General features: G+C 41.1%; 1 protein-coding gene across 6 annotated transcripts in view; it reads right to left on the bottom strand.

The window, feature by feature from the left end:
• The window catches only part of atg10 (ATG10 autophagy related 10 homolog (S. cerevisiae)), a 246,932-nt gene that overhangs the window by 18,018 nt on the left and 201,659 nt on the right, over positions 1–27,255 (bottom strand). For all 6 annotated transcript variants that reach the window (XM_080189195.1, XM_080189198.1, XM_080189194.1 and 3 more), the window contains one exon: positions 11,069–11,166. In XM_080189195.1, the coding sequence (XP_080045321.1) occupies positions 11,069–11,166 (98 nt within the window). The remainder of the gene's footprint in view (positions 1–11,068; positions 11,167–27,255) is intronic.

The following is a 27,255-nucleotide window of genomic DNA, read 5'->3' as shown; positions in this document are numbered from 1 at the left end:
CAGGGCAGTTTCAGCAACATGTTCAACTCCACAATGATATCTACATCTGATATCCGGGTTTCCTGACCAATTAGAAACGGTGCCGGGATGACAGCCCAAGGCAGTCTATTTCAGCCACAACATTTTAAAGGTTCTCATAAGAGATGGAAGCATTCTAGAACTTTCAAAATAGACTATGCTTTGGGCTGTAAGAGCCCACAGGGACATACTTTTCCCCACAAATGGGAGGACAAAATCTGCCAAAGCCACCTGGGTTTGCTACTGACCAGAAACTGAACCGGACGAGCCATATAAATACTGCGACTACGAGAACAGGTCAGAAGCTAGATATTCTGCACTGAGTAACTCACGTCCTAACTCTTGAAAGCCTGTCCACTATCTACAAGGCACAAATCAATAGTGTGATGGGACATGCTCCATTTGCCTGAATGAGTTCAGCTCCAACAACATTCAAAAAGCTTGATACCATCCAGGACAAAACAGCCCACTTGATTGGCACCCCTTCCACCACCTTTAACATTCATTCCCTCCACCACTGCCACACAGTGGCAGCAGTGTGCACCATATAAAAAATGCACTGCAGGAATTTGCCAAACCTCTTTCAACAGTGCCTTCCATACCCACAACCTCTACCACCCAGAAGGATGCGTAGGAACACCACCACAAGTTCCCCTCCAAGTCACACACCACCCTAACTTGGAATTGTATCGCTGTTCCGTCACTTTCACTGGGCCAAAATCCTTGAACTCCCTCTCTCTCTAATAGTACTGTGGGTGCACCTACACCACATGGACTGCAACAATTCAAGAAGGTAGCTCACCAACAACTTCTCAAAGGCAATAAAGGATAAATAACAATTGTTGGTCTAACCAGTGATGCCTACATCCCGTGAGGGAATAAACAAATAAAAAGGTCAGCATAATTATCACTTCTTGGTTCCAGTGCCGTAGATAGTTTAATGACACCATCAGGGCAGGAAAGGCATGGTACATTCACGTACACCCCTTTCCTCCTGTCTTTCCCAGCCTTCTCCTGCATGTCACTCCTCGGATGGTCAAACCTTCCACAAGGTTCTCTCTTCTGAGGCACCTCACAGATCATTACTGACATCTGTGGACGAGGTTATGCTGGAGGTAAGTTGGATCTTCGAGTACCTGGCCATTGGCGATGGAGAGATGATTGCCTTCCAGCTACCTGGGGATAGATTTAAAAATAACACAGCCACATGGCAGACAACATTCATCCATAACTTGATGTCAGCAGCACAGAAATATAGGAGGTGACCTTCCGAAAAAAAATTGTCATAGAAGTCTAAAAATGGGGGCGTTGCACACCAGTTTATTAGGCAAGTTCTGCACCGCAATCTTCCTATGTTCATCACTTTTTCTGATAGATTTGTGCCGGTCTGGGGGGAACGAAGCTTAAGTATGTCAGTGCAGCATGGGTTGTATCCTCACCCATGATCTTTCCAGTTCACCATGCTGACTGACTGGTGGCGAGCTAGTAAAATCTATACAATAATGACTCAGAACTCTCTCAGCTTATTTCCTCAGAGGGGAGTGCATGCTGTTAAGGTATGCTGCCATAAGATGCATACAACATCTCAGTGCGCTGGGGAGAGTGCTTAGATAGTAACATTGGGAAGTGCACATTACAGATAAGCAGGAACAGGTGGTGGAGACACAAACAGCAATGCAGAGTCCACTTTAAAGGGTACACGACCATCAGAGCTCAGTTCAGCTGGACACAATTGCTGGATCTTGGGGTTAACAAAGAACAGAACTATTCTGACCAGCAAAAAAGGTGCGAAGGTCTTCCAGGCTTTCCAAGGTAATGTGCGCAATTGGAGAAAGATTGGAGGATTCAGTTTCTAGAACGAGCACCATAATGTTTCAGGCCTTTGTGCTGATGTTTGCATCAATGGAAAGAATCCATGGTCACCTGCATGGAAATCAGTTATGGCAAAGAACTGTGTACATGCTGGCCCTAACCAATGGCATGCCACATTAAGCAGGCTGGAGGAAAGCCTCACATTGACTATTCTGAACGTCAGTGAAGTGCAGTAGTGTTCTCTCCCTCAGTCTATGCCCTGTCTTCCATCTCAACAGTCATGTCTGTCCCTGTAAATGTGTAAGCAGGGACAATCCTTGGCAGAGCCTCACTCGGAGGAGATCAATCACAAACATCTCAACAGTCAGAGCTGGGAAGCATACAGTCTGCCTTTAGCTCTGCTGAAGCTACACAAGGAGCAAGAGAAAAAGGAAGCAAGAGGATTTGTAGTTGGACTAGAATATTCACCTGGGTAATATACATTATGTTTTTTTTTGTTCAATTTTATCAATCATAATCTTTATTTTAAAGCTCCATTGTCCTGCACCCACCCATGTTGCTAGCTGCTGCCTGCCGTGTGACCCTTTACCAGGTACAAAATGTATAATGAGTAAAAGATGAACAATGGGTGACAATGAGAAGGATAGATTGTTAAGTGTGGGACTGCTTTGTGCTGGAGCTGGGGAAGCCCACTGAATTCAGAATTGTTTGCCAGATGGCTGCACTGCATTGTATCATCTGAAACATGACTGAATCCATCTGTCCCTAGTCCAAAGATGAGCGGGTTAGGTTGATTGGCCATGCTAAAATTTCCCCTTAGTGTCCTGAGATGCGTTGATTATTGGGATTAGCAGGTAAAATATGTAGGGATATGGGGGTAGGGCCTGGGTGGGATTGTGGTCGGTGCAGACTCGATGGGTCAAAGGGCCTCTTTCTGCACTGTAGGGTTCAAAGATTCTGTGATTCCTGGCAGCTGAGTGGCTACATCAGGCTCCATGCCCTCCACCTTCTACTGTTCCTCCTGTTTATTTACTTCCTCCGAAGATGCAGAACAATCCTCACTGCTGCGCAATATTGTGAAAGGCACAGCAGACCACCATCATTATGCAAATTCTTGCTGGTGCATACCAAAGAAAGCCCCATATCTGTCCAGGCTCCCAAATTCAGTTTCCTGATCATTTGTTCAATGACCATTCCTGTGATTTCAGTTGTATTTGAAGGTCAGTGGTTGGGTTCCTCATAGATGTTATCAGCCATATTCCTGGAGGGTAGCCTTTGTCTCCAAGAATGATTCATTGGGTGGAATTCTCCAGCCACACTGGTCTAAAAGCTGGAAATTACCACCCGACTGTCAATGGTGTTTCATATTCTCCGTAACCTACCCGCTAAAATTCCAGTGGCAAGTGGGATGGGAGAATTCCGGCCATTGTCTCTGTTTGGAGATGTAAATATCTATAGAAGATATGACTGCTGCAAGTCATGTGACAGCTCCTTGCATAAATTGCGCAGACACACATGATCTTCTTGCAGTGATCGTAATGGGATAGAGTTCCTTTTGGTTGTTGAATACTACTGGATAATTTGAGGATAGCAGGACTGAAAGATGGATGAAATCTATGGCTCCCCAGGCCTGGGGGAATCCAGCCAGGGCATAATGGGAAATAATGGCTCTCTCATTCCAAAATAAAAACAGAAAATGTTGAAATAATCAACGGGTCTGATAGCATCTTTCGCCAGACAGAGCTGCTTTTGACCTTTCAACTATGAAAATTCTGTTTTTATTTCAGATTTCCAACATCCTCAATATTTTGCATTTGGCTCCCTCATTTTGATTGGCCTCATCAACAAGAAAGTGCCTGTAAAACGTACAAGCTTCACATTAGTCGTCTGGGAGATGCATGGACAAGTACAAGTATCACCAGCAGATTACGGAAGGAACCAGAGGCAAAGAAATTAAGTACTTTGGTGACCTTGATTGCTACAGGCAACGCACGTCCTCCTGGTCCCCTTAGCAGGAAGGATATTTCTTCCTGGCAAAAGCCAGCAAACACTTGAAGGGAAGGTTTAGACTGTTGGAGGTGCTGGTGCTTAGCCATGTCCAGAAGCTAATCTGGGTATCCTCTCCAGGAAGTTGGAGCTCTGCTCATCTTCTCTGCGGATGGTGGAACAGTTGGTGGTTTCAGAGAAGACCACTGCTGCTGCTACTCTTGATTGCTCATCAGAGGTCTGAGGTTGATATGCACAAATGGCTACCAGCTGCTGAGGGCAATGGCTGGGAAATGCAGATTAAAAAATAAACAAAATTCCCAAGGAATCAGAAATTATCTCCAAATTCTTGAAATTCACCTCTAAAAAGTAAAAATTTATTTATTAGTCACAAGTAAGGCTTACATTAACAGTGCAATGAAGTTACTGGGAAGCAGTTACTCCAAGTTATCAAAAGCATACACTCAGAATAATTAATACCTCTGTGGAAAGACCATTTATTTGGGACACAATTGACTTTGCCAATAAAGCGTTAAAAGTCCGGTCTGCCTACACTTCCTGTCTGCATCATTTAACTTTCTGTCATCAGGTTTTGTTAAGCTTTCCTCATTAAAAATAATGCACATTTAGTTTGAGCTTTACTTTAGTAAATTCATCAGTCTACATTCTGGCTACCTAGCCCCAACAGATCATTCAAAATGCCTTCTGACAGGTTTCTCAATTACCATTTCTAAAAATTACTTCAAGGTCAGAATTTTTATTGTCCATCCCTAATTGCCTCTGAGAAAAGGATAGTGAGCTGCCTGAACCACTTAGGTCCATGTATTGTAGGTACATCCACAATGCTGCTAGGGAGGGTGTTCCCAGGTTTTGACTGAATGACAGTGAAGGAATGGCGATACATTTCCAAGTCAGGATGGAGCTTTGGTGAGTTGCTGCAGTGCATCTTGTTGACATTACACACTGCTACTGTGCAGTGGTGGTGATGGAAGTGCATGTTGAAGGTATTGGATGGGGTGCCAATCAACCGGGTTGCTTTGTTCTGGATGGTGTTGAGCTCCTTGAGTGTTGTTGGAGTTCCACTCATTCAGGCAAATGGGGATTATTCCACCACACTCTTGACTTGTGCCTTGTAGATGATGGACAGCCTTTGGGGAATCAGGTGAGTTACTTGCCACAGGATTCCCAGCCCTGACCTGCCCTTGTAGCCACAGTATTTACATGGCTAATCCAGTTTAGTTTCTGGTCAGTGATAACCCCCAGGATGTTGACAGGGTGATTGGGGACGGGGGAGTTGTTCCGTGATGGTAATGCCACTGAATGTCAAGGAGCAATGGTTTGGTTCTCTCTTGCTGGAGATAGTGTGAATGTTTCCTGCCACTTGTCAGCCCAAGCTTGAAGGCCTTAATGCATATGGACATGAACTGCTCCAGTATCGGAGGAGTTGCAAATGGCATTGAATGTTGTGATATCATCAGCAAATAGCCCGAGTTCCAATCTTATGATGCAACCCGCCACTCTCATCTGGCCTGACCTATATGTGACTCCAGGCCCGCAGCAATGTGGTTAACTATTAAATGCCCTCTGAAATGGCCAAACAAACCACTCAATTCAAGGGCAATTCGAGATGGGCAATAAATGTTGACCCAGCCAGCGACACCCATATCCCATAAACAAATTAAAAAAAACATGTATCCCTAGAACATTTCTGAGGCCTCTGAATTGCTAGTCCAGCAACATTACCACCAAGTCACTACCTTGCTATCAATCATTTCCTCAGCAAATGACATTTCTGATGGTCAACGGAGAACTTCTATTTAAAGATGGCATTTTCACAATATGATTAAACTGATCCACCAAGCTGTTTCATTATAAAGCTTTTACTTGAAGGCCTTAGCTTCCGCTAAAAGCTTAGACTTGAATTTGTATTTTCATCCAGAGATGTAACTCTGAACTTAATGGAGATGGCACAGCCTGAGCATGTACACTGCACCTTTCCCAGCACCGGGTAGCTGCCCTGATGTGCAGTTTTATTCACCTTCTCTCTTGCAGCATTTCTTCAAGTAAGTTTTAAAAACAAGCCAGCAAATTTCAAAAGCTAAATTGGGGTAGAAATCATATTTAATTTTCAAAAAGGAACTATGCCAGTGTCTGAGGACAAGAGAAAATGATGGTTGCATTTACACAATAGTTGTAATGTTCATTTTCTATTTGGTGACATTTAAGCTGCGTTGAGCGAGGTCGGGGGCTGGTGGTGGTGGTGGGAGGGGAGGGAGTGGCTTGGGGGAAGAAAAGGTGGGAAGCAGGGTGGTGGAGTGAATGTCTGTTCATGCTAAGGCTCTAATTTTCAAAAAAAGTTTATACCTTGAATTTGGCTGAAGATCAGTTCAGAAGGATCAAACATTACAGTTTACACCCATGGAACAGACCATAGAATCAACTGCACGGAGACAGGCTCTTTGGCCCAAACTGGTCCATGCTGACCAAAATGCCAACCATTTGCCTGCATTTGGCCCATATCCCTCTAAACCTTTCCTATCCATGTATCTGTCCAAATTCCTTTCAAATGTTTTGTCAAAGTACCTGCCTCAACCACTTCCTCTGGCAGCTCATTCCACAGTAAGAAGTCTTACAACACCAGGTTAAAGTCCAATAGGTTTATTTGGTAGCAAACACCACTAGTTTTGGGAGCGCTGCTCCTTCATCAGGTGAGTGGAGAGTTCTGATCTCAAACAGGGCATATAAAGTCACACACACAGTTTACAGAATACTGATTAGAATGTGAGTCTTTACAGCTAATCAAGTCTTAAAGGTGCAGACAATGTGAGTGGAGATAGCATTAAGCATAGGTTAAAGGGATGTGTATTGTCTTCAGACAGGACAGTAAATGAGATGTTGCAAGCCCAGGCAAGTCATGAGGGTTACAAATAGTGTGACATGAACCCAAGATCCTGGTTGAGGCCGTCCTCATGCGTGCGGTACTTGGTTATCAGTTTCTGCTCAGCAACTCTGCACTGTCGTGTGCCATGAAGGCCGCCTTGGAGAATGTTTACTGGAAGATCAGAGGTGAATGCCCGTGACCGCTGAAGTGTTCACCAACAGGAGGAGAACATTCTTGCCTGGTGATTGTCAAGCGGTGTTCATTTATCCATTGTTGTAGCTTCTGCACGGTCTCCTCAATGTATCATGCTTCGGGACATCCTTTCCTGCAGCATATCAGGTAGACAACATTAGCTGAGTTGCAAGAGTATGTACCGTGTACCTGGTGGATGGTGTTCTCACGTGAGATGATGGCACTCATGTCAATGATCTGGTATGTCTTGCAGAGGTTGCTGTGATGTTGTGGTCACTGTTCTCCTGAAGGCTAGGTAGTTTGCTGCGGACAATGGTCTGTTTGAGGTTGTCCAGCTCATTCCACATACATACCACCTTCTGTGTAAAAAAGTTGCTCTTCAGGTTCCCTCAGTTCTTCTCTGAACTTAAACCTATGCCCTCTAGTTTTCAATTCCCCAACCCTGAGAAAAAGACTGAGTGCATTCATATGGTACTCTAATTTCTAATACATATGATACATGGGAGGGTGAAGCGTTTGCTGAGTACACTGCACCAAGTGGTACTAAGATTGAATGGCCTAACCATTGTTCCTTAAAGGCACTGCTAAAAAAATGTAACCTTCAGCTGCAGGAGTAATTTTTGAGGGACTGGGAAAAGAAAGACTTGCATTTATATTATGCCTTTCATGTGCCACAACACTTGCAATAATTTTGAAGTGTAAACATGTTGCCAATGTAACAACTGTGGCAGCCAATCTGTGCACAGCAAGTTGCCACAAACAATGTGATAATGACCAGTTAATCTGTTTTTGTGCTGGTAATTGAGAGATAAATGCCAGTCCAGCTGCTAGGGCAATTCATCCGTTCTTCTTTGTACTATAGGATCTTTGACATCCAACTGGCTGGGCAGGCAGGGCCTCAAATTAACACCTCATTCAAGAAATGGCACATCCAACCATGTAGCACACCCTTAGTACTACACTGAAGTGCCAATCAAGATTTTGTGCTCAAGTACACAGAGTGGGACTTGAATACTTGAATAGCAAGAGTACTATTAAACAAGCAATGAGTGACAAAATAGCTTCTCCAGGCCCCTTAAAAATCGTTGTCCTATCCTGGGACTACATCTCCTTTTCACTTGCTGCAAGTAGTGAGTTTCTCAACATGTATTTCTTGACCTTAAATTGATATCAATTCTGCTTCTAGTGTCACAAAAGGCAGCTTGTTACTCCTTTGTGGTCAGTGCAGAAGTGGTTCGCTGCTATTTCCCACAACATCTCAATAATTATTGGACCATTTTAAAAATGTCAGTCTTTGCTCAATGAAGCCTCATTCATCTTTTGTCTGCAGATCCTGAAAAAGATTCAAGATCAGTAACCAGGCACCCATGCACTGAAGGAGTCAATCAAGCACTCTTACTTCAAACGTAGTATACTATTGAAACGACTTTACAGTTCTACATAGTAACTGCCTTATATCCCTTCAATGTGTTATCAATCACAGAAGCTTGAGCCAGCCTAACGGCAGGTCATTTCTGAAGCATTGCTGACGGATAAATGTTACCATATGTAGTTAATCTTGTTTGTAGTGTGCCCTACAAGGGCACTTTCTGGCCCAAAGCTTCCAATTTCTTGGATGTGTTTCAGTGGATAAAGAATTTATTCTCCAAAATGGACGTATAGTTGGTGTACACTTGGGATACAGTTAGAATTGTACAAGAGAAGTGATTCCCTCAATTGCTATTATGGGATCATCATTTATCTACCTTAGACTGAAGTTACAAGAATTTAAAACAAACATTTCTTATTGAACTTTAGTAATCCCATAAAAGTAGCTGAAATTCCATGAAGAAAAATAACTTTGTCCTAATCCTTCAGGAATAGCAGATATCCCAAAATGGATGATTCTCAGGTTCTATCTCAGTTGAGGTCAGAGCACCAGCAGTACTGACTCATCCTTTGTGACACAAAAAATCCCAAAAGGGTTTATTGGAATTGGAGGGAAAGCTGAAATTTGAAAATATATGTGAAACAGACTGAAGCAGAAATTCTGCAGCAATGACAACTTTTCTTAAGTTTAAGCTGAGAGAAAAGTCTGTTTGGCTCTTGCCAAAGTCTGTGCCAATTTATTCAATCCAACCATGCCAGGCCCAGAAGAGTTGCCATCAAGAAATTCTGCCATAACATAACTGACACCAGTGTTGGTGGCCATGTTGTTTGAATAAGATTCCTAATACAGACTTCAATGATTTAATTCTAGTTTTGGTGCAGATTGATCATTCAGCCAGAAACTCTAGAGATACAGAAGTTTCTGACCAAAGTGAAATTAAAGTTTCAAGTTTTTAAAGTTTTCAAGTTTATTTATTAGTGTCACAAGTAGGCTTCCATTAACACTCCAATGACATTACTGTGAAAATCCCCTGGTCTCCACACTCCAGCTTGTTTGGGTACAGACGGAGAAATTAGCATGGCCAGTGCACCTAACTAGCACGTCATTTAGACTATGAGAGGAAACCAGAGCACCCAGAGGAAATGCACAGACACAGGGAGAACATGCAGACTCCACACAGACAGTAACCCAAGGCAGGAATTGAACCGAGGTCCCTGGAGCTTGTGAAGCAGCAGTGCTAGCACTGTGCCAGTGTGCCGCCCCATGAACTTGCATGGAACCATAAGAGCTAGTCAGTGGAACCACATGTTTTAGGAGAGAGAATCTGTGAACAATAACGCCCGAGGGTGTAAAGTGGAGAACAATTATCCAAGTTTCTTCCAACACCCAGAACTCATTTGTGGTCTTGTAACAGATAAGGAATGAGGCTACACTCATGCAAGCACCTTTTAATGTTCAAGTGAATCAAAATGTTTTTCAGCCAATGGACACTTTCTGAAGTACGATTATTGTTTTATCAGCCAATTTTCCCTACTAATTACTACTTTGTTCTCAGAAGTCAGACAAATATTTATCTCAGATAAAATTTTCATTTTCTTTAGGTGAAAAGCTAAAAGGTCATATTTCTGTCACTGAGGTGAGAATGAATAAGGCCATCCACAAAAAGCAGCAAGCTTTACATTTTCTGACATTGTGTTTCAATGTAAAGTAACAACGACGATACTTAGTTTCTGCAATGGCCCCATGGGGCAGGAACAGCAAAACTTAAAGCGAGCACGTATTGGGAGACCTATAGTTAAGTGTATGAAGAAAAAGTGGAAGTGGTGAAACATATAGCGATGCAAAATTAACGCTGCCTAATTAAAGTGAAGGCTGCTACTGAAACTCCAGATCAGGATAGAGTGATCAGCTCTAAGCACCGTGTAAATTATCTGAATTCCCGTATTTTCTTTGCTGTCTGCTGAAATCCCTATTATATGAACATGAGACAGGAAATATTGTACATCTCTTTCTGGACTACAGAGGATCAAAACTTGAAAGGGTCATCATTCCTGTGATTTTACTATTGGATGAATCAAAACTTTTAAGAAGAACAAACGGGTAAATCTACTTTACAGACATTAGTAAATAGATCTAATAGTTAGTGCACTCTCTCTAGGTCTATGCCTTGAGGTTTTTTTAAACACACCAAAGACTTTCCATACATTCAAAGTTTCTCTTGCCTTGTGTTACTGCACCATAATTACTTCAGGATGTTTTAGTCTGCTGCTTTGTTAAATCTGATGAAGGTCAGGGATAGTTGTCCTGAAGGAATTATGCTTCAACACGGAAAACAAGGAAAACTTAAAACACAATGCAGTTTTGCAAACGTTTAAAAACAATTTAACAAATAGACAGATCTCTGGAGCGAGCAATCATCTTCCACAAATAATTATTTAACTCTACGTAAAATGTTGTTGAAATAACATTAAAAAACATTGAAACCTAAATTTTAAGAAATATTTTTTGTTATTTATAATCGATGACATAACTTATTTTGCATTCCCCACTTGTAGATGCCATGTAATGAAAAATGGGCTCAGATTCACAAAAATATTTCATTCAACAGTTAACTACCCTCTTTTATCCTCCTTGCTTTATTCTTCTCTGTCAGAAGAGCCAAAAATCCATTTGTTCTTATCTAAATTGTAGATCTAATTGCTTAAAAAAGCTAACATCCATTTCCATTGTGCTAATTGTAATTCAATGTATTTTAATTCACCTGTGTTCAACTGGTACAGCTCAACAGATTCTCTGTGAAAACACCTTACCTCTGCTCCTGTGTGGCACCATACATTATTGGAGTCATTAATTCAGACGTTCGACAGGGATGGAGAACAAAAAATGGTTGGCCAAGTAAATGGTGCTCCTAAACAAATAAATTAAAAAGGATATTTAAGAACCAGATTATAGTTTCCTAGAAGTTTTACCATAGGAAACCACAATTGAGCAAATTAGATCTGTGCTAGCTCTACATTTGAGACTACCTGCTGAAATCCCTGTTGTTCCACAGCATCCATTATGTACATTTCCAAACTTTTCAAATATATTTTGTGCTATTGCAGGTATAATGAACATTTTCAATTTAGTGAACTGCTTTGAAATAAAATTACTTTAAATTTGCAATGCGAGGGAACAGGCAAGCATGAAGTGTGTGCGCAATTGGATTCAAAATAAAGTGGGTCAAAGCAGTCTAAAATAGTAAGCCAAAGGAAGTTATAAAGACATACCTTGTGGCAAATAGAAGTGAGATTAAGTAAACAAAATAATAAGAAATAACAGCAAACAGAAGGAAAAGCATACTTAGGAGGATAGAAGGGTCACAGAATTCTAGCGCCTTTATGCAAACGTGCAAAACATTAGAAAGACTCAGAAAACTACATACACTAATTAGAATGGAGCAACATGATTCTGCCGCTCTCACCAAACTTAAAGATTGAATTTTGAAGATTCAGGTTTCCTGATTGCTATAATTTAGGCTGAAGATCAGCAGAAACTCCAGAGAAATATAAATGCTGATCTTTCACTGAAGTTACAGCAGTTAATCATAATTAGAACACTGTATGCAATTCAAGGCATTCCATTATTGAAAGAATATTAACGCCATGAAAAACAGAGTGAAACCTCACTTAAATCAATCCAAGAATGAAAAATGCAGAAATATGAGAAAAATTAGGCATTTTCATTAGAATAAAGAAGGTTGTAGGGAGCAGGGGAACCCAGTAGAGATTTTCAAAATCTCAAATACTTTCAAAGTGTAAATAATTAAAATGTAGTTTCTACTACTTGAAGAACTGGTAACAAGGGGCTCAAACACAGGATCACAAGAGGAATGGGAAAGGTAAATTAAACCTGAGAATGCTAGATTTTTGTGAACCAAAATATTAAGGGATATGGGGCAAAAGTAGGTGTAATAGTTCCTGTTCATCAATTTGGTAAATAATAACTGCAACATTTATTTATATATAACTATAATACAGAGGCTTGCAGCCTGCTGGCTGCCAGTCAGCTTTTGGGAGAGTTCTGGAACAGGAGCCCGAGCTCACCAGGTGATTCTCCCACCCTGCTCTCCAATTGGTTCCCTGTGTTACGTGACCTTTACTCTGTTGATGAATCTTGATCAATAATCACCATAGCCTTTTATATATATATCAATAAGTCCTTTTATGTATATAAATACTCATTTCACACTGTCCAAGATAATTAAGCGTTGAGTACATTCATTTAGTCAATTACAAATCAAGTCTTTTGAGGTTTCCGAATTCTTCTGCAATGACGAAATTCCTCTCTGGGATGCTCTCACAGGATTGCTGTCAGCCAAAACCGCAATGACAGGTGCCTTTTCAGGCACAGGCAATTCTATTTATTTCCATGGAGGTGTCAGTCATGCCTACCACAGGATGACCTGGTACTTCAGTGTTTGGAAAGTCGACAACATTCCTAAATAGAAATTTAGCTCCTGATTGCAATACTAGCAGCTGTGGCAACCATCATTCTCTCAGATTGCCTACACGTTTCCAGATGATTTTTCCTTCTACGTCCACCTGATATGTCCATTGCGTCCAGTTTTGGATACAATGGGCCTGATTTTACCATTGAGAGCGAAAGCTTGGTGAAATCAGGCATGAGGCCATTGACACGATCCACGCCCACATCCGTGCAGATGCGCACTTTACCAAGGCCTGAAAATGGCTGCCATCCAAACCGTGCCCGAAATGGGCGCAACAGCGAGTTAAATGCATTCTGAAGAGTTAAGTTCAGAGCTTCCAACGGCTCACTGAATCAGATCAATGGTGGGGGAGGGAGGTGGGTCAGATCATTCTCTTGTGGGGAAGTGTGGGGGGGGCGGGGGGGGGGGGGGGGGGGGAGGCAGGCCAGATCATTCTCTGGTGAGGGGAGGGAGGGAGGAGGAGATGGCTCAGATGCATCTCTGGCGGGTGGAGGAGGGAGACCCAATAATTCTCTAGTGGGCGGGGTGGGGGGGGGAAGGGAGAGGACAAGGGGTTGCAATTGGTCTGGGTAGCAGGGGGTGGGTAGATTAGGAGAATAGTTATGTTCTGGGGGTGGGGTGATATTTGTGGGGGTTATCACTCTCGGGGTGCTTTACCCACTTTTTGCGGCCCGGGAGCACTGTGACGAGCGTATTTTTCAAATTCTTTTTCACTGCGCATGCACGGTTTAAAGCTCCAGTCAGACCAACAGCAATTTGAGCGTGATAAGCCCCACCCACAGCGCAATTCAGACTCGCTAAGTTCATATGGGAGTGCCTGAGAGCAGAATTCTAAGTCAGATCTGAATTGTGCCCAGGTTCAGCACATAGAATCAAAATGGTAAAACCGGACCCAATGACTCTAGGGATCCAACTTGGCCCACTGCCAAAATTCATCACATACACAGCTTCATCCATTGAAAATGACTTATATGAATCGTAGTTTGTCTTCTGACTGCTTTAGCCGACCTTTACCATCCATGGCAAATTTGGAAACACAAGGCTCAGTCTTGCTCAGACATGATGGTTCATTCACAACTCTGCTGACAAGACCCCATTGTTGCAATGTGGAGATGTCCTATAGCTCAGAAGGAATTGAGAGATTCTGGTCTCAGTCACCCTCCTGACTACTTCTTTAGGCCACACTTAAAGGTTTGGATGGTTTGTTCAGCTAGTCTGTTTGAATGCCAGGTGGTAAAGAGAAGTCTTAATGTGCCTGGTATATTGAGGGTAGTGAAATTTTTAAACTCAGCACTTGTGAAGGCTGTTCCATTATCAGACATTACCAGATGTAATCAGATGTAACCAGATGTAATATATTTGTGACAGAATATTTCAACAACAAAAATATGCCCAGAATGGGCACTTTAACAACCAGCTAACTTTACTGCTTTTTAAGATCAAATGTTACAGAATTGAATACATTGCAGTTATAACCTCATCACCACTTCCAAAAAATGTCAAAGTGCATAAAATCCAAAGATTCACTTTTGAAAGTACATACGTTTTGTAGGGAAACACAGAAGCCAATTGAGCACAGCAAATTCCAATAAAGGAACTTTATTTTGTAAGTGTTGACAAGGACATATTCTTGTTTTTATTTATATTTGTTCAGCAATTTTCTTCAAGTCAGCACATCTGGCTACCAGTTCTCACTGTGATCCTCCTCAGCCAGTAGAAAAACGCCCTTTGGTCAAAGGTAGAAAGACTGGTGCACTGTGCAGTACAATTATGCAGCTCTCTGCCAGAAATCAATTACTTCAGGTAGACTGTAAAGCCATAAGTTTCTTAATCTTCTATTCTGGCAGTGGGGGTCAAATAAAGATTTCAAAGGAATTCTGGTCCCAGGAAATTTTGTTAGCTTGTGGTTTTCTTCCTATAAGTGTAAACTTCTTACCCAAACTCCATCTGTATGGTTTGTAAAGTAATGATTGTACTTGTCCTTTGTGATGCATTGACATCCTGTTTTTGTCCCCAATAAGTATTCGTATAATCCAATTCTACTCTGACTATCTATTGGTTAATATAGTAATTTACTGCATTCCTTGCTCCGATCAACAAACACCCCAGAGTAGGTAATCCTTAAAATGGTGGTACACTGGCATACACTGAACACACTGAACACTGGTCACGGCCAGGAAGATTTTGACAAGGCCAGCAAAATCTTAAAATTCCCAAGAGATTTAAATTAAATGGCTGGGACCCATGGATCCAGGCCAGTAAGATGTTTTGATCAAAGAACCTCAATCACTGTAAAACAAGGCCAGCACTTTTTCCAAGAAATTTCAATAAAACAAAGAAAACCCAGATGCAATGCCATTCCCAAAAGTTTGGCAGAAGTCCAACACTTCTGAAAATGAAGGAAGAAAAATAACTGAAGGAATAGCCCAAGGCCAGGTTTAATAATGATTCAGAAAGCAATGGTCATGTGACAGACATCACAACATAAAAATGTCTTAAAAGAGAAAGTGCTCCAATGAATTCCTTTCACTGAATAAACAGGAAACAAAAGAAGTAAATTTCTGTACATTTTCAGTATACTGGAATGTCAAAATACCATTTTAATTGAAGTGAAATAATTTAGGTAGAAGTTGTTTCACTTATTTCTCCACATTTAAAAGACTTTTTGAGCCTCTCGGAGATATACTCGCCAAGTCCCTGGTTAACTTTATTTCCTTACTGCTACTAGTCAAAATAATAAACATAGATTTCTTGGTCTCACCTGCTCACATACTAGGGACAAGTTAGGCCAAATGGTGCAGGAGCTGCCCATATCAATTGATCAAATTCAAAGTTGTTGCAAGTTCCAGGGTTAACTGGATTGTTTATCTTTATGATAGGGTTTAAAAAATCCCATTTCAAAAAAATAATGCATCCTAGGTTTCATTAATAGAGTGTAGAGTAAAAGAGTAACTGGGTAATGCTGAACCTGTACAGGACATTAGTTAGATCTTAGCTGGGCTATTTTATATGGTTCTGGGTTTCATACTGTAGGAAGCATGTGGACATATTGGAGAGAGTGCAGAGGTTTACAAGAATGGTTCCAGCTGTGAAAAACTTCAGTTGTGAGCATAGATTGGAGATGTGGGGACTGTTCTCCTTTGAGAGGAGAAGGCTAAGAGGAGATTTGATAGAAATGTCCAACATCATGAAAGGGCTGGACAGAATAGATAGAGAGAAACTGTTCCCCCTTGTAAAAGGATTAAGAATAAGAGAACACAAATTTAAAGTGATCTGTAAAAGAAACAAAAATATTTTCACGCAGCGAGTGATTTGGTCTGGAACGCACTGCCTAGTAGTGTGGTGGGGACAGGTTCAAACAAGGTATTCAAGAGGTTAATTAGATGATTATTTGAATAGAAATAATGTGCAGTTAATTTATCAGCCATTGGTTTATGGCAAAAAGGCAAGTAGAACATAGAACATTACAGCGCAGTACAGGCCCTTCGGCCCTCGATGTTGCGCCGACCAGTGGAACCAATCTAATGACCCTCTAACCTAAACTATTCCAATGCTATCCATATGCCTATCCACAGACCATTTGAATGCCCTTAAAGTTGGCGAGTCCTCAACTGCTGCAGGCAGGGCGTTCCACACCCTTACTACCCTCTGAGTAAAGAACCTACCTCTGACATCCGTCCTATAATTACCACCCCTTAATTTAAAGCTATGTCCCCTTGTGTTAGCCATCTCCATCCGAGGTAAAAGGCTCTCACTGTCCACCCTATCCAATCCATTGATCATCTTGTATGCCTCAATCAGGTCACCTCGTAACCTTCTTCTCTCCAATGAAAATAACCTCAAGTCCCTCAGTCTTTCCTCATAAGACCTTCCCACCATACCAGGCAACATCCTGGTAAACCTCCTCTGCACCCTTTCCAATGCCTCCACATCTTTCTTATAATGCGGCGACCAGAACTGTACACAATACTCCAAGTGCGGCCGCACCAGAGTTTTGTACAGTTGTAACATAACCTCACGGCTCCGAAATTCAATCCCTCTACCAATAAAAGAGAACACACTGTACGCCTTCTAAACAACCTTATCAACCTGGGCATTAAATGGCATTAAATCATTAATCATTTGCAGAGCTGGTGTAGACATAATGGGCCAAATGGCCTCCTTCTGCATTGTAAAGATTCTGTGATTCTGTTGTCAGTTACCGATTTCTGAGGTTTGAATGCATTTTCTCAACTTTAAAAAAAATTGCAACTGATTTGATTTCAATTGATTTCAATCATTCACGTACTTGGAATATGTTATAATCAATGCACTAACTAACAATGTGAAGGCACATTTGGACACTTTCAGCACTTCCCTCTGATACATCACTGAAGCATTTGTCAGCCATTGGTTTATGGAAGAACCTGGATAAGCACGAATAAGTAAAAACACCATTTTATAAACTTAAGTATTGATGCCAATTTTCCTCCTTCATGAACAGGGAAAGAACTAAAAGCAAAGGTTTTAAAGAAATTTTCTACCAGTGTTCTGATATTAAAATAACCACTGCTTCTCACTCACTGAATCAAGTACTGAAGAATTAAAACACAAGGCATACATTTATACAATGAACCAGCATTTACACAACCATTTTTTGCATTTTTGACAGTAAGTAGATTTTACTGAACGAGTAAACATTTGACAAAAATATTGTCACGTTTACCAAAACGTTCAATGTGACATTGAGCTAGCTGTTAAATGTTGTTCCCCTGGTTCAGAGGGAAGCATTAGTTTCTACAACCTACTCCAGTTAAATCAAGTTTCATCAGTGAAGCCATTCACAATGGATCAGTAGGTACATGCGCTGTGGACTATGTAATGCAAACCAGGAAATATCTAACTTTGTATCCTTGTCTGTGGTGAGATAACTGATCTCAGCTGGTGTGTACTGGGGTCAGTACAATTGGTCTCATTCTAATAACACTGATGAACTGGGAGATAATTAGCTAAGACTCCCATTTCTGGTAGTTAATCAATGGAATAAAAACAGATGATGCTGGAAATACACGAGTTCAATTAGCATCTGTAAAAGGAAAAAGAAGGTTAGTACCTCAAAAAAAAACCACAATTGTGTAGGGGTGCAGATACTAAGTTGATGTCAAATTCAGAAAGGATCTATAAATCAGCCTAAAATGCACAATTATGTCAGAATTTGAATTAATAAGGCAACTTAGCTATTTACACACAAATTAATGTGTTTTTGAATATGAAGTATATGAAAGGTTCTAGAGTTTCCTACAAAACTGTCAGAAGCAAACACTACAATAAAATGTCATCAGCTCAACTCTGGATTATTATCTAGAACCAATAGTATCTGAACCTGAGCAATTTCAGGGAGATTTTCTTAGTCCTCTCATTTTGTTAGACGATCATAAACGTACATTGTGAATATTTAAAATGATGAAAAAGCTGGTTGTTTTACCTCACTAATTTGTTTTAACACCTTCTGAAAGTAATTGTAATTCTTTTGCTCAAAGGGAGCTTCTCTTACAATATATTTAAAATCATTTTGTTAATGTGAAGTTCATTTCGTGCTTCTGTTTCCAAATATATGCAAAGTTACAGTTTCTTTTGTGCTGCAGTGCATATGGGATGAAAGGGCGGTTGTGCATTTTCCCGCTATGTTTTATGATACCCAGTGGAATTTGTGTGCTGCTACATCTAACTTACTGTGTACTACATCTGCAAGATGAAGCTATAGCAATGGAATTGCACAGCTATAGCAAATGAATTCCAAATATTGATTACCTGCAAGAGCAACAACCTGTGAGGTATGTGCCACAGTGCAATCAGAATCAAGTGTTATGGTTGTTTGGAGTTCAGTAATTTCTGTGGTACTGGCACAGAAAATTATGCAGGGTTGTATAATTACATTCTGTGCTGTTTGGTTCAATTGGTCACATTCTCTCTTACTAGGAAGATTATTGGCTTAAAGCCCTACACCAAGCGCATTAGCTGAAATCTTCATACAACTTAAGGAAAGCCATTGTCTGAAGTCCTGTCCATTAAATATGTTGTCAGACCTAGGTTTTATTTTTTTCTACTCTGATTATTAAGGTAGATGTTAAGGATAACTTGGCATCATTATTCCCTTTAAAATGTATAGCAATATACCTACACAACTATTCAGAGCTCCCTACACACGTCAAGCACAAGCCGTGCAAAAAAAAGCTTCATTTCTTTATTACTGCTGTTTCTGGGATCTTATGTGAAAAATGACCATCATATTTCCCTACATAATTAGTTAAGTAACGTGAATTGCATTCCAGCTTTTCTGAGACACCCAATAAGATACTACATGAACGCTGTTTTTCCTCAGTGCATGTCACTGCTGGAAGCCATTTCCTCATTAGACAAAATGGCCTCTTTATTTGCAGAATTCTGGATTTCTCTCTGAAAGCTCAATTGTCAAATTGTACACATGACAAGAGGGAACTGCTTCTTGAATATTGGAACCCAAGGTTTCTCGATCAAGAGTGCGAAACGGGTAAAAGAAGTGTTTGACCCACATTTAGGCTTTGCATGTGAAATTCTAATTGTATTAGTCACTCCTATGGTTTTCTATGCTCTGCCATTTCACACTTTCTTCCATTTCAGATACTTCAGTACGGAGTCAAATATTTGCTCCGTATATTTCGTGTATTGTTACAGGAAGAAGGTGCAATGGGTCAATTCTTCCTGGGTGAACCTGAATGGGAAACGCTCCTCCAAGAGGTATTGGCATAACAGTATGCACCTCCTTTGCTATGCATTCATCATCTGTGAACTACGTTCTGCTCTGCTGGGTGTCAGTCATAGCAGAGTCATCACTAGGACGGAAGACTGTGGTTCAAGCCCCACTCCAGGGGCTTCAGCACATTATCTCCGCTGATACTCCAGTCCATTACTGAGAGAGTGCTGAATTGTCAGAAGTGGTTTTTAGGATGAGATGCTAAACATTTGTGTACTCAGATGTGGATGCAAAAGATCCAACTGTACAATTTTGACAAAGAGCAGTTGAACTCCCTCCTCCCACCCCCCCACACCCGCAGTAATATCTAACCCTCAACTAACATAATTAAATAAAATCTCAGTTGATCTAATTATCACACTACTGCTCGTGAGAAACTGTGGTGTGCATATTTGTTGTTTTCTACACTACAAAAGTAACTACACTTCAAAAATATTAATTGGCTGTAAAGTCTTTTAGGATGTCTTGAGGTCCTACATAAATGCAAGATTTTTTTTAACAATTTGTTTGCTGTTTTCTCAACAGGTGTCCTATGAAACATGAGCAGTGGGTGTGCATAAAGGAATTAATACAAAGCGCAAGGCTCAGGATTTTTTTTTTGCCATACTACACACATCCAACCTTTGTAACCAAACATTTTACCAACTGCCTTTCATGAACCCTTAATATTTTCTCCTGGTCGACTCTACTACATCTTGTTCCCCTGACGCTTATGCTCCACATCAGTTTGCCCAATAGACAAAACAGCAAAGGGAAATCTTACAGTCAATCTTAAGTTATTAGCATGAGTACTTATTAATTTTTAACATTGCAAAAATAATTTTTCTACAGTAAATCAAGTTTCATTTTCCTCGTTTATGGAAGCAATTTGTTCATCTTCACACCAGTATTTCAGAAGTATTCATGAATTATGCAAAATCCAAAAAAGGGATTTTTCCCCTGTACTAGGAGGGCCAGTTTGATCCACAGTATATTGAAGTTTTCTATGAAGACAGTGACTCATTCATAAATTCTACTCATTCACAATAGAAAATTCCTCACTAATAATATCCCACATCTTCCATTAGTTACGGTCATTTTCACTTCAGCTGTATTTTTAAAAATCATAGAACTCTTTATGGCCTTTCTTTCCAAGTCCAGATGGTGGTGGACCCAGAGTTCATTCTCTTCACAATGAACCTGCCAAGCTCCTCGCAGCCTTAGCTGATTTGTTGCAGGGTCTATTCAGCATAAAAATGCCACTTAGCTGTTCATGTCTTTATCGGAGAACTGAGATTGCACTGTGTGCAGGGTTCTTTGGAATCTCTACGCTATTACTCTGTTATTACTCCAAGGTTTTCCTTGCAGAACAGGTGGATTTAAGGCAGCAATTCAGCAGATTGACAAGGTTGAGACGTTCATTTATGGAAGGCAGAGTGTGCTTGATCCAGTCAACTTTGTAAACAGCAGCAATTTTGAAATCAGCATACAAGTAAAATGAGACTGTGACATTTTGAATTCAGTCAAGTAAAATCTGTAAAACAGATTTGTAAAACAAGGAATTCTTAACTCAAGCCACAGAATGAACAAACTGTGCAAAAATCCACAGTAAGCTGCAAATAGAGAAACAGATTCACATTCTCAATAGTTGTAGGGTGATAAAGGGTGATGTTGAATTTAACGATTTATGCTATACTGGCTGAGGCGTCGAAATTGGAGATCCCAGATAACTATTTTCAACAAAAAAATGTAGTCATGTTCGCCTGGAGACATACTCCAAGACTGAATGAGTTAACAACTTTCATCCAATTTTAGAATTGCTTCAGTATGAGCAGATTTTGCCAGGTGTGGTAAATTGGTGCCATTATGAGTCACCAGGAAATGGCCGCAGAGATTTCGAGCAACATTTCAGAAGTTTCATTGAACAGCTGTGTGTTGTAATTGATTTACAGTATTTAAAACAAAAGCAAGTTACTGAACGTTGATGCACATAAAATGGATGAATGTTGACTCCAGGGAGATTCCCACTGAGCTGAAAGCCAACTGCAAGAAACTCAGTTGGTCCATCAAGAATACGTATGGAATAAGTGGCATTAATTTCCTCATGTTTGTTAATAATGTATTTGCTGTATTGGAAAATATATTTAGAAAAAGAAAAACATGCTGCTTAATTTCTATAGAAGTTCATCTATAAAGTTCATTTATTAGTGTCACAAGTGGGCTTACTACAATGAAGTTACTGTGAAAATCCCCTAGTTGCCACACTCAGACGCCTGTTCGGGTACACGGAGGGAGAAATTAGCATGGTCAATGCACCTAACCAGCACGTCTTTTGGACTGTGGGAGGAAACCAGAGCACCCAGAGGAAACCCACACAGACACAGGAGAATGTGCAGACTCCACACACACAGTGGCCCAAGCCGGGAATCAAACCCAGGTCCCTGACACTGTGAGACAGCAGTGTTAACTACTAAGAACAAAGAAAACAGAAAATTATAGCACAGGAGCAGACCCTTTGGCCCTCCAAGCCTGCACCCAACCATGCTGCCCAACTGAACTAAACAACCTACTCTTCTGGGGACCATGTCCTTCTATTCCCATCCTGGTCATGTATTTGTCAAGACACTCCTTAGAACTCATTATCATATCTGCTTCCACCACTTGCCCTGGCAGTGAGTTCCAAGCATTCACAACCGTCGGTGTAAGAAAAACTTGCATCGTACATCTCCTTTAAACCTTGCCCCTTAAACCTATGCCCCCTAGTAATTGACGCTTCCACCCTGGGAAAAAGCTTTTGGCTATCCACACTGTCCATGCCACTCATAATCTTCTAGACTTCTATCAGGTTGCCCCTCAACCTCCAGTGTTCCAGTGAGAACAACCTCCTCATAGCAAAGACTCCACATCCTTCCGGTAGTGTGGCAGCCAGAACACTATTTTCCAAATGCAGCCTGACTAAGGTCCTATAAAGCTGCAACATGACTTGCCAATTTTTACTGTGCCAATAAAACAGATCCTAAATTATAACTTCACAAAGCTTAATTGTAATGAGTTTGTAGCTAGCTTGTGTCTGTTTTTATACTCTGAAAACACAGGAAAAATGAAATTTGGTCTATTTATTGACACCTAAATTATTGAAATAATAAACACCTTCCTTTCATCCATTTTCACATAATCGTAAAGCATCAATTATTTCCACACACTGCACACATATGCCTGGCCAAGGGATCACCACATAAATAAAAACTTAACTTTTAAGATTAGCATGCATATTTGTGTTGGAGGAAAAAAAGCCAAGTGCAAGAAATTCAGTCATATCTATCCCAGAAATCACAACATGCCGGTTATATACTGTGAGCAATTTTGAATTGTGTGGAATTAATTTTCACAGAATTGTTACGGCTCAGGAAGCCACCACTTGGTCTAACTTGTCTGCTCCAACTCTCCAACTGAACAATTCACCTTGTTCTACTTGTCCATCTTTTCCTCGTAACCCTGCACATTCTTCCTTTTCAGATAACAATCTAATTCCCTTTTGAATGCTTCAATTGGTCTCCACCACACTCTCAGACAGTGCACTTCAGAACCTAACTACCCACTGTATGAAAATGTTTTACTCATATGACTTCTGCTTCTCTTACCAATTACTTTAAATCTGTGCCTTCTCGTTCTCGATCCTTTGACAAATGGGAACAGTTTCTTCATATTTATCCAGGCCTCTCATGATTTTGAATACCTCTGCCAAAGCTCCTCAGCCTCCTATTCACCAAGGAAAACAGTCCCAACTTCTCCAATCTTCCTTCATAACTAAAGTTGCTCAACCCTTGAATCATTAACCCATACTTGTCCATGTGACTATTAATTTTGTCCCAAATTATTGTTTCCAAAAGCTTCCCCACCATTGAAGTCAAATGGACTGTCCTGTACTTGCCAGGCTCATTTTTAGGCTCTAGTTTGAACAATGTGCATATTTGCAATTCTCTAATCCTCTGGCACCACCTCTGAGCCTAAGGAAGCCTGAAAAATTATGGCCACTGCCTCTGCAATTTCTTCCCACAGCATCCTTGTGGGATCTTGTTATCCAGTCCTTGTGTTTTCATAATTTTAAATGCATACAGCCTATTCAATAACTCCTGTTCATGCTTCTAGTCTCTGAATTACCTTCTCTTTTACCATGGCAAGAAAAACACCTTCTATTTCACTGTGTGTAATGTGCATTGGATACAGCATGTATCTTGAGTAGTGAGCGTACGATGGACAATGGACAGTTTGGAAAGCAGGACGTAGGAGGTAGGTATGAGGTAAGTTGTGTGCTTTGGATGTATACTAAAGATTATACTACTTTGATAGTACAGAATTTGAGTACTGCTGAAAAAACAGGCATGCTGTCAAAGGATAAAAGCAAATTACTGCGGATGCTGGAATCTGAAACCAAAAGAGAAAATGCTGGAAAATCTTAGCAGGTCTGGCAGCATCTGTAAGGGCAGAAAAGAGCTGATGTTTCGAGTCCAGGCGACCCTTTGTCAAAGCTAAAAGGCATAAAAAGTGGGAGCTATTAAGACTGCAGGTGAGGGAATGAAAGATGAGTCATCGTCATAGAAACCAGGGGTAAAGACTGCTAATAGCTGTCCAAAGGGAGAATAAAGGGTGTGAATGGCCAAATGGCAGACAAGCTGTAAGCTGTGACAGATGAAGATGTTGGGGGAGAGGGGGAAAGATGGGACAGGTAGAATGTAGAGAAGGGGAAGTGGGGGGGAGAAAAGAGAAGGGGGATGAAGTAGGGGGAAAAGATTGGGGGGGGAAGAAAAATGAAGAAAGACGATAAAGAAATAAAGGCAGAAAACAGTAAAAAAAATCAAATCAAATAAAATGAAAACAAGGAGGATCAAGCAAATCATCTGAAGTTGTTGAATTATATGTTGAGACTAGAAGGTTGTAAAGTGCCTAACTGGAAGATGAGATGCTATTCCTCCAGTTTGCGTTGAGCTTCACTGGAACATTACAGCAAGCCAAGGACAGACATGTGGGCAATGGGAGCGGGATCGTGTGTTAAAACGACAAGCAACTGGAAGGTCAGGATTGTGATTGTACATAGACTGAAGGTGCTCAGCAAAGTGATTACCCAGTCTATGCTTGGTCTCTCCGATATAGAGGAGACCACATTGGGAGCAGTGAATGCAACAGACCAAATTGAAAAGGGTGCAAATGAAACACTGCTTAACCTGGAATGAATGTTTAGGACCTTGGATGGTGAGCGTAGAAGAGATAAAAGGGCAGGTGTTACACCTTCTGCAATTGCATGGGGAAGTGCCATGAGCGACAGGAGAGGTGTTGGGCATTGTGGAAGAGTGGACTATGTTATCCCAGAGGGAATGGTCGCTGCGGAATGCTGACAAAGGGAGTGAAGGGAGGATGTATTTTGTGGTGGTATCACGCTGGAGTAGGCAAAAATAGTGGAGAATTATGCATGTGGAGGCTGGCAGGATGAAATGTGAAAACAAGGGGGACTCTATCCTTGTTGTGGAGGGAGGAGGGGGTGAAGGTTGTGGTGCAGGAGATGTCCATTACATGCCCACTGACTCCCACAGCTATCTGGACTACAGTTCTTCACACCACACATCCTGTAAGGACTCCATCCCTTTCTCTCAGCTTCTTTGTCTCCGTCGCATTTGTTCCGATGATGCCACTTTCCAAAGTGGTGCTTTTTCCTCAACTGTGGATTTCCATCTACAGTTGTCGATAGGCCCTCAACAGTGCCCACAATTGTTTTTCTTCATTTTTCTACCCCCCCCTCACTCTTTCCCCCTACTTCTTCCCCATCCCTTAAACCACCACCCCCCGCCCCCCATTTTCTATGCCTTTTAGCTTTGACAAAGGGTCATCTGAACTCAAAACGTCAGCTCTTTTCTCTCCTTACAAATGCTGCCAGATCTGAGATTTCCCAGCATTTTCTCCTTTGGTTTCATGCTGTCAAAACTTTTCACCTTGCACTTATCAGGGCAGATTAGCAAAAATATCAAGTTTAAAGGGAACAACAATTTATGCTGCATGAGAAGGGAGTGCTGATTGGTTGGCAAGTGAACTCTGATTGGTAATGGTGTTGCCATGGAGAATGCACCAGGGAACAGTTAACAGCCAAGCTTCTGTTAAATTTAAGCCAGGCAAGTTGACACCAATTGGCAAAGGCATTATTTTTTGGAATAAACTCGGGAATAACTGTCCCCCAAGCATTCCTTTAGTTGAAAAGAAGCACAATTCATGGGTATACTCATTCTGTCTGAAAAGTACACAGTCATGTGTGTGAATGTAACTTCTACCACACAGAAGTGAGCCATACTGCAAACCTAATTAATGATCAGCGACACAGTAGCACGGTGGTTAGCGCTGCTGCTTCACAGCTCCAGAGACCTGAGTTCGAATCCTGGCTTGGGTCACTGTCTGTGTGGAGTTTGCACATTCTCCCTGTGTCTGCGAGGGTTTCCTCTGGGTGTTCCGGTTTCTTCCCACAGTCCAAAGATGTGGGGGCTAGGTTGATTGACCATTCTAAATTGCCCCTTAGTGTCCCGGGATGCATAGGTTAGAAGGATTAGTGGGTAAATATGTAGGGATATGGGGTTAGGGTCTGGGTAGGATTGTGGTTGGTGTAGACCTGATGGGCTGAATGGCCTCTTTCTGCACTGTAGGATTTTATGTTTCTATGATAATTTTAAATTGGGTGTCAGTGTAATTCTTAGCACAATCAGGATTGTTTAACAAGTGCTGTCCAATCACAGAATCACAAGTAATGCTGAACATTATATTTTGAGTAGGCTTGCTGTACTATACTCCATAATCACTGAACAAGATCTGCTACTCTGCAGCGCAATTCTCAGCAATTGCATCCATACACTCTCTCCAACTTTAACTGACAGTAGGAAAGAATCATTTTAACTATCGGTCTGGATAATTCCCAAATTATATAGCATATGTTTGGCAGGCAAAAGCCATCAGAATCAGCAGTCAATGACATTAGGGTTATAATGTCATTTGACTGTATTTATTGAAGGGATTCGATCTCTGGCCACCAAGCTCTTGGTAGGTTTCTCCTAAAGTTAGAACAGGGATCAATATTTTTTGCATTTTCAAGTGGAAAACAATAATACTATGCATGCAACACAAATGAAAACAACCTTATTCCTTTTCAAGGCCAGTTCAAATATTGCTGGAATTGCTGCATTAAAAAAAGCACTGAGTGACTCCCCAATTGATGAGCATTGTAGCACTGGCTGAAATTTGTATGATCGATAGAATGTACACTTCCTGATGATGCATGCATTCAACATCAGATGTGGAGTCCTGATCTCCACATGGGTTCCATCTGGAACACCACGCGTTCCTGGGAAGTCAGCCAGACAGTAATAATCTGTGTCCCTCCAACTTGGTGTCTCATTTTCACTGGAAATGTGATAAAGATGTTTCCCCTGGCAAGCATGGTGTCATGAAGTTGCTCTGCAGCTCTCAACTGTCAACAGGATTATCTTACAGATGTTTCTTGCAGTGGCCTGGAAAGATCCTTGGTATAGAATGTTAATGAAATACTGACCTTCACAGTTGGAGAATAGCCAGCCCAATCTGTAAGGTTGTTTGTAGATCAACCTGCAGCATGTGGAACAGCTTGGTCACTGCCTGCCATTAACCCTGTGTTGCTGAGGACAGCTGACCTGATATACCCAGGAAGGAATGATGTGGTCAATAATCTTGGCCTGAAGATACTAATG

The sequence above is a fragment of the Carcharhinus amblyrhynchos genome, chromosome 5 (assembly GCF_965287045.1).
Source record: "Carcharhinus amblyrhynchos chromosome 5, sCarAmb.v2.hapA, whole genome shotgun sequence".
In the NCBI taxonomy this organism is placed as follows: domain Eukaryota; kingdom Metazoa; phylum Chordata; class Chondrichthyes; order Carcharhiniformes; family Carcharhinidae; genus Carcharhinus; species Carcharhinus amblyrhynchos.
The sequence above is the reverse complement of the archived record's forward strand: the minus strand, read 5'-3'. Positions and strand labels throughout refer to the sequence as shown.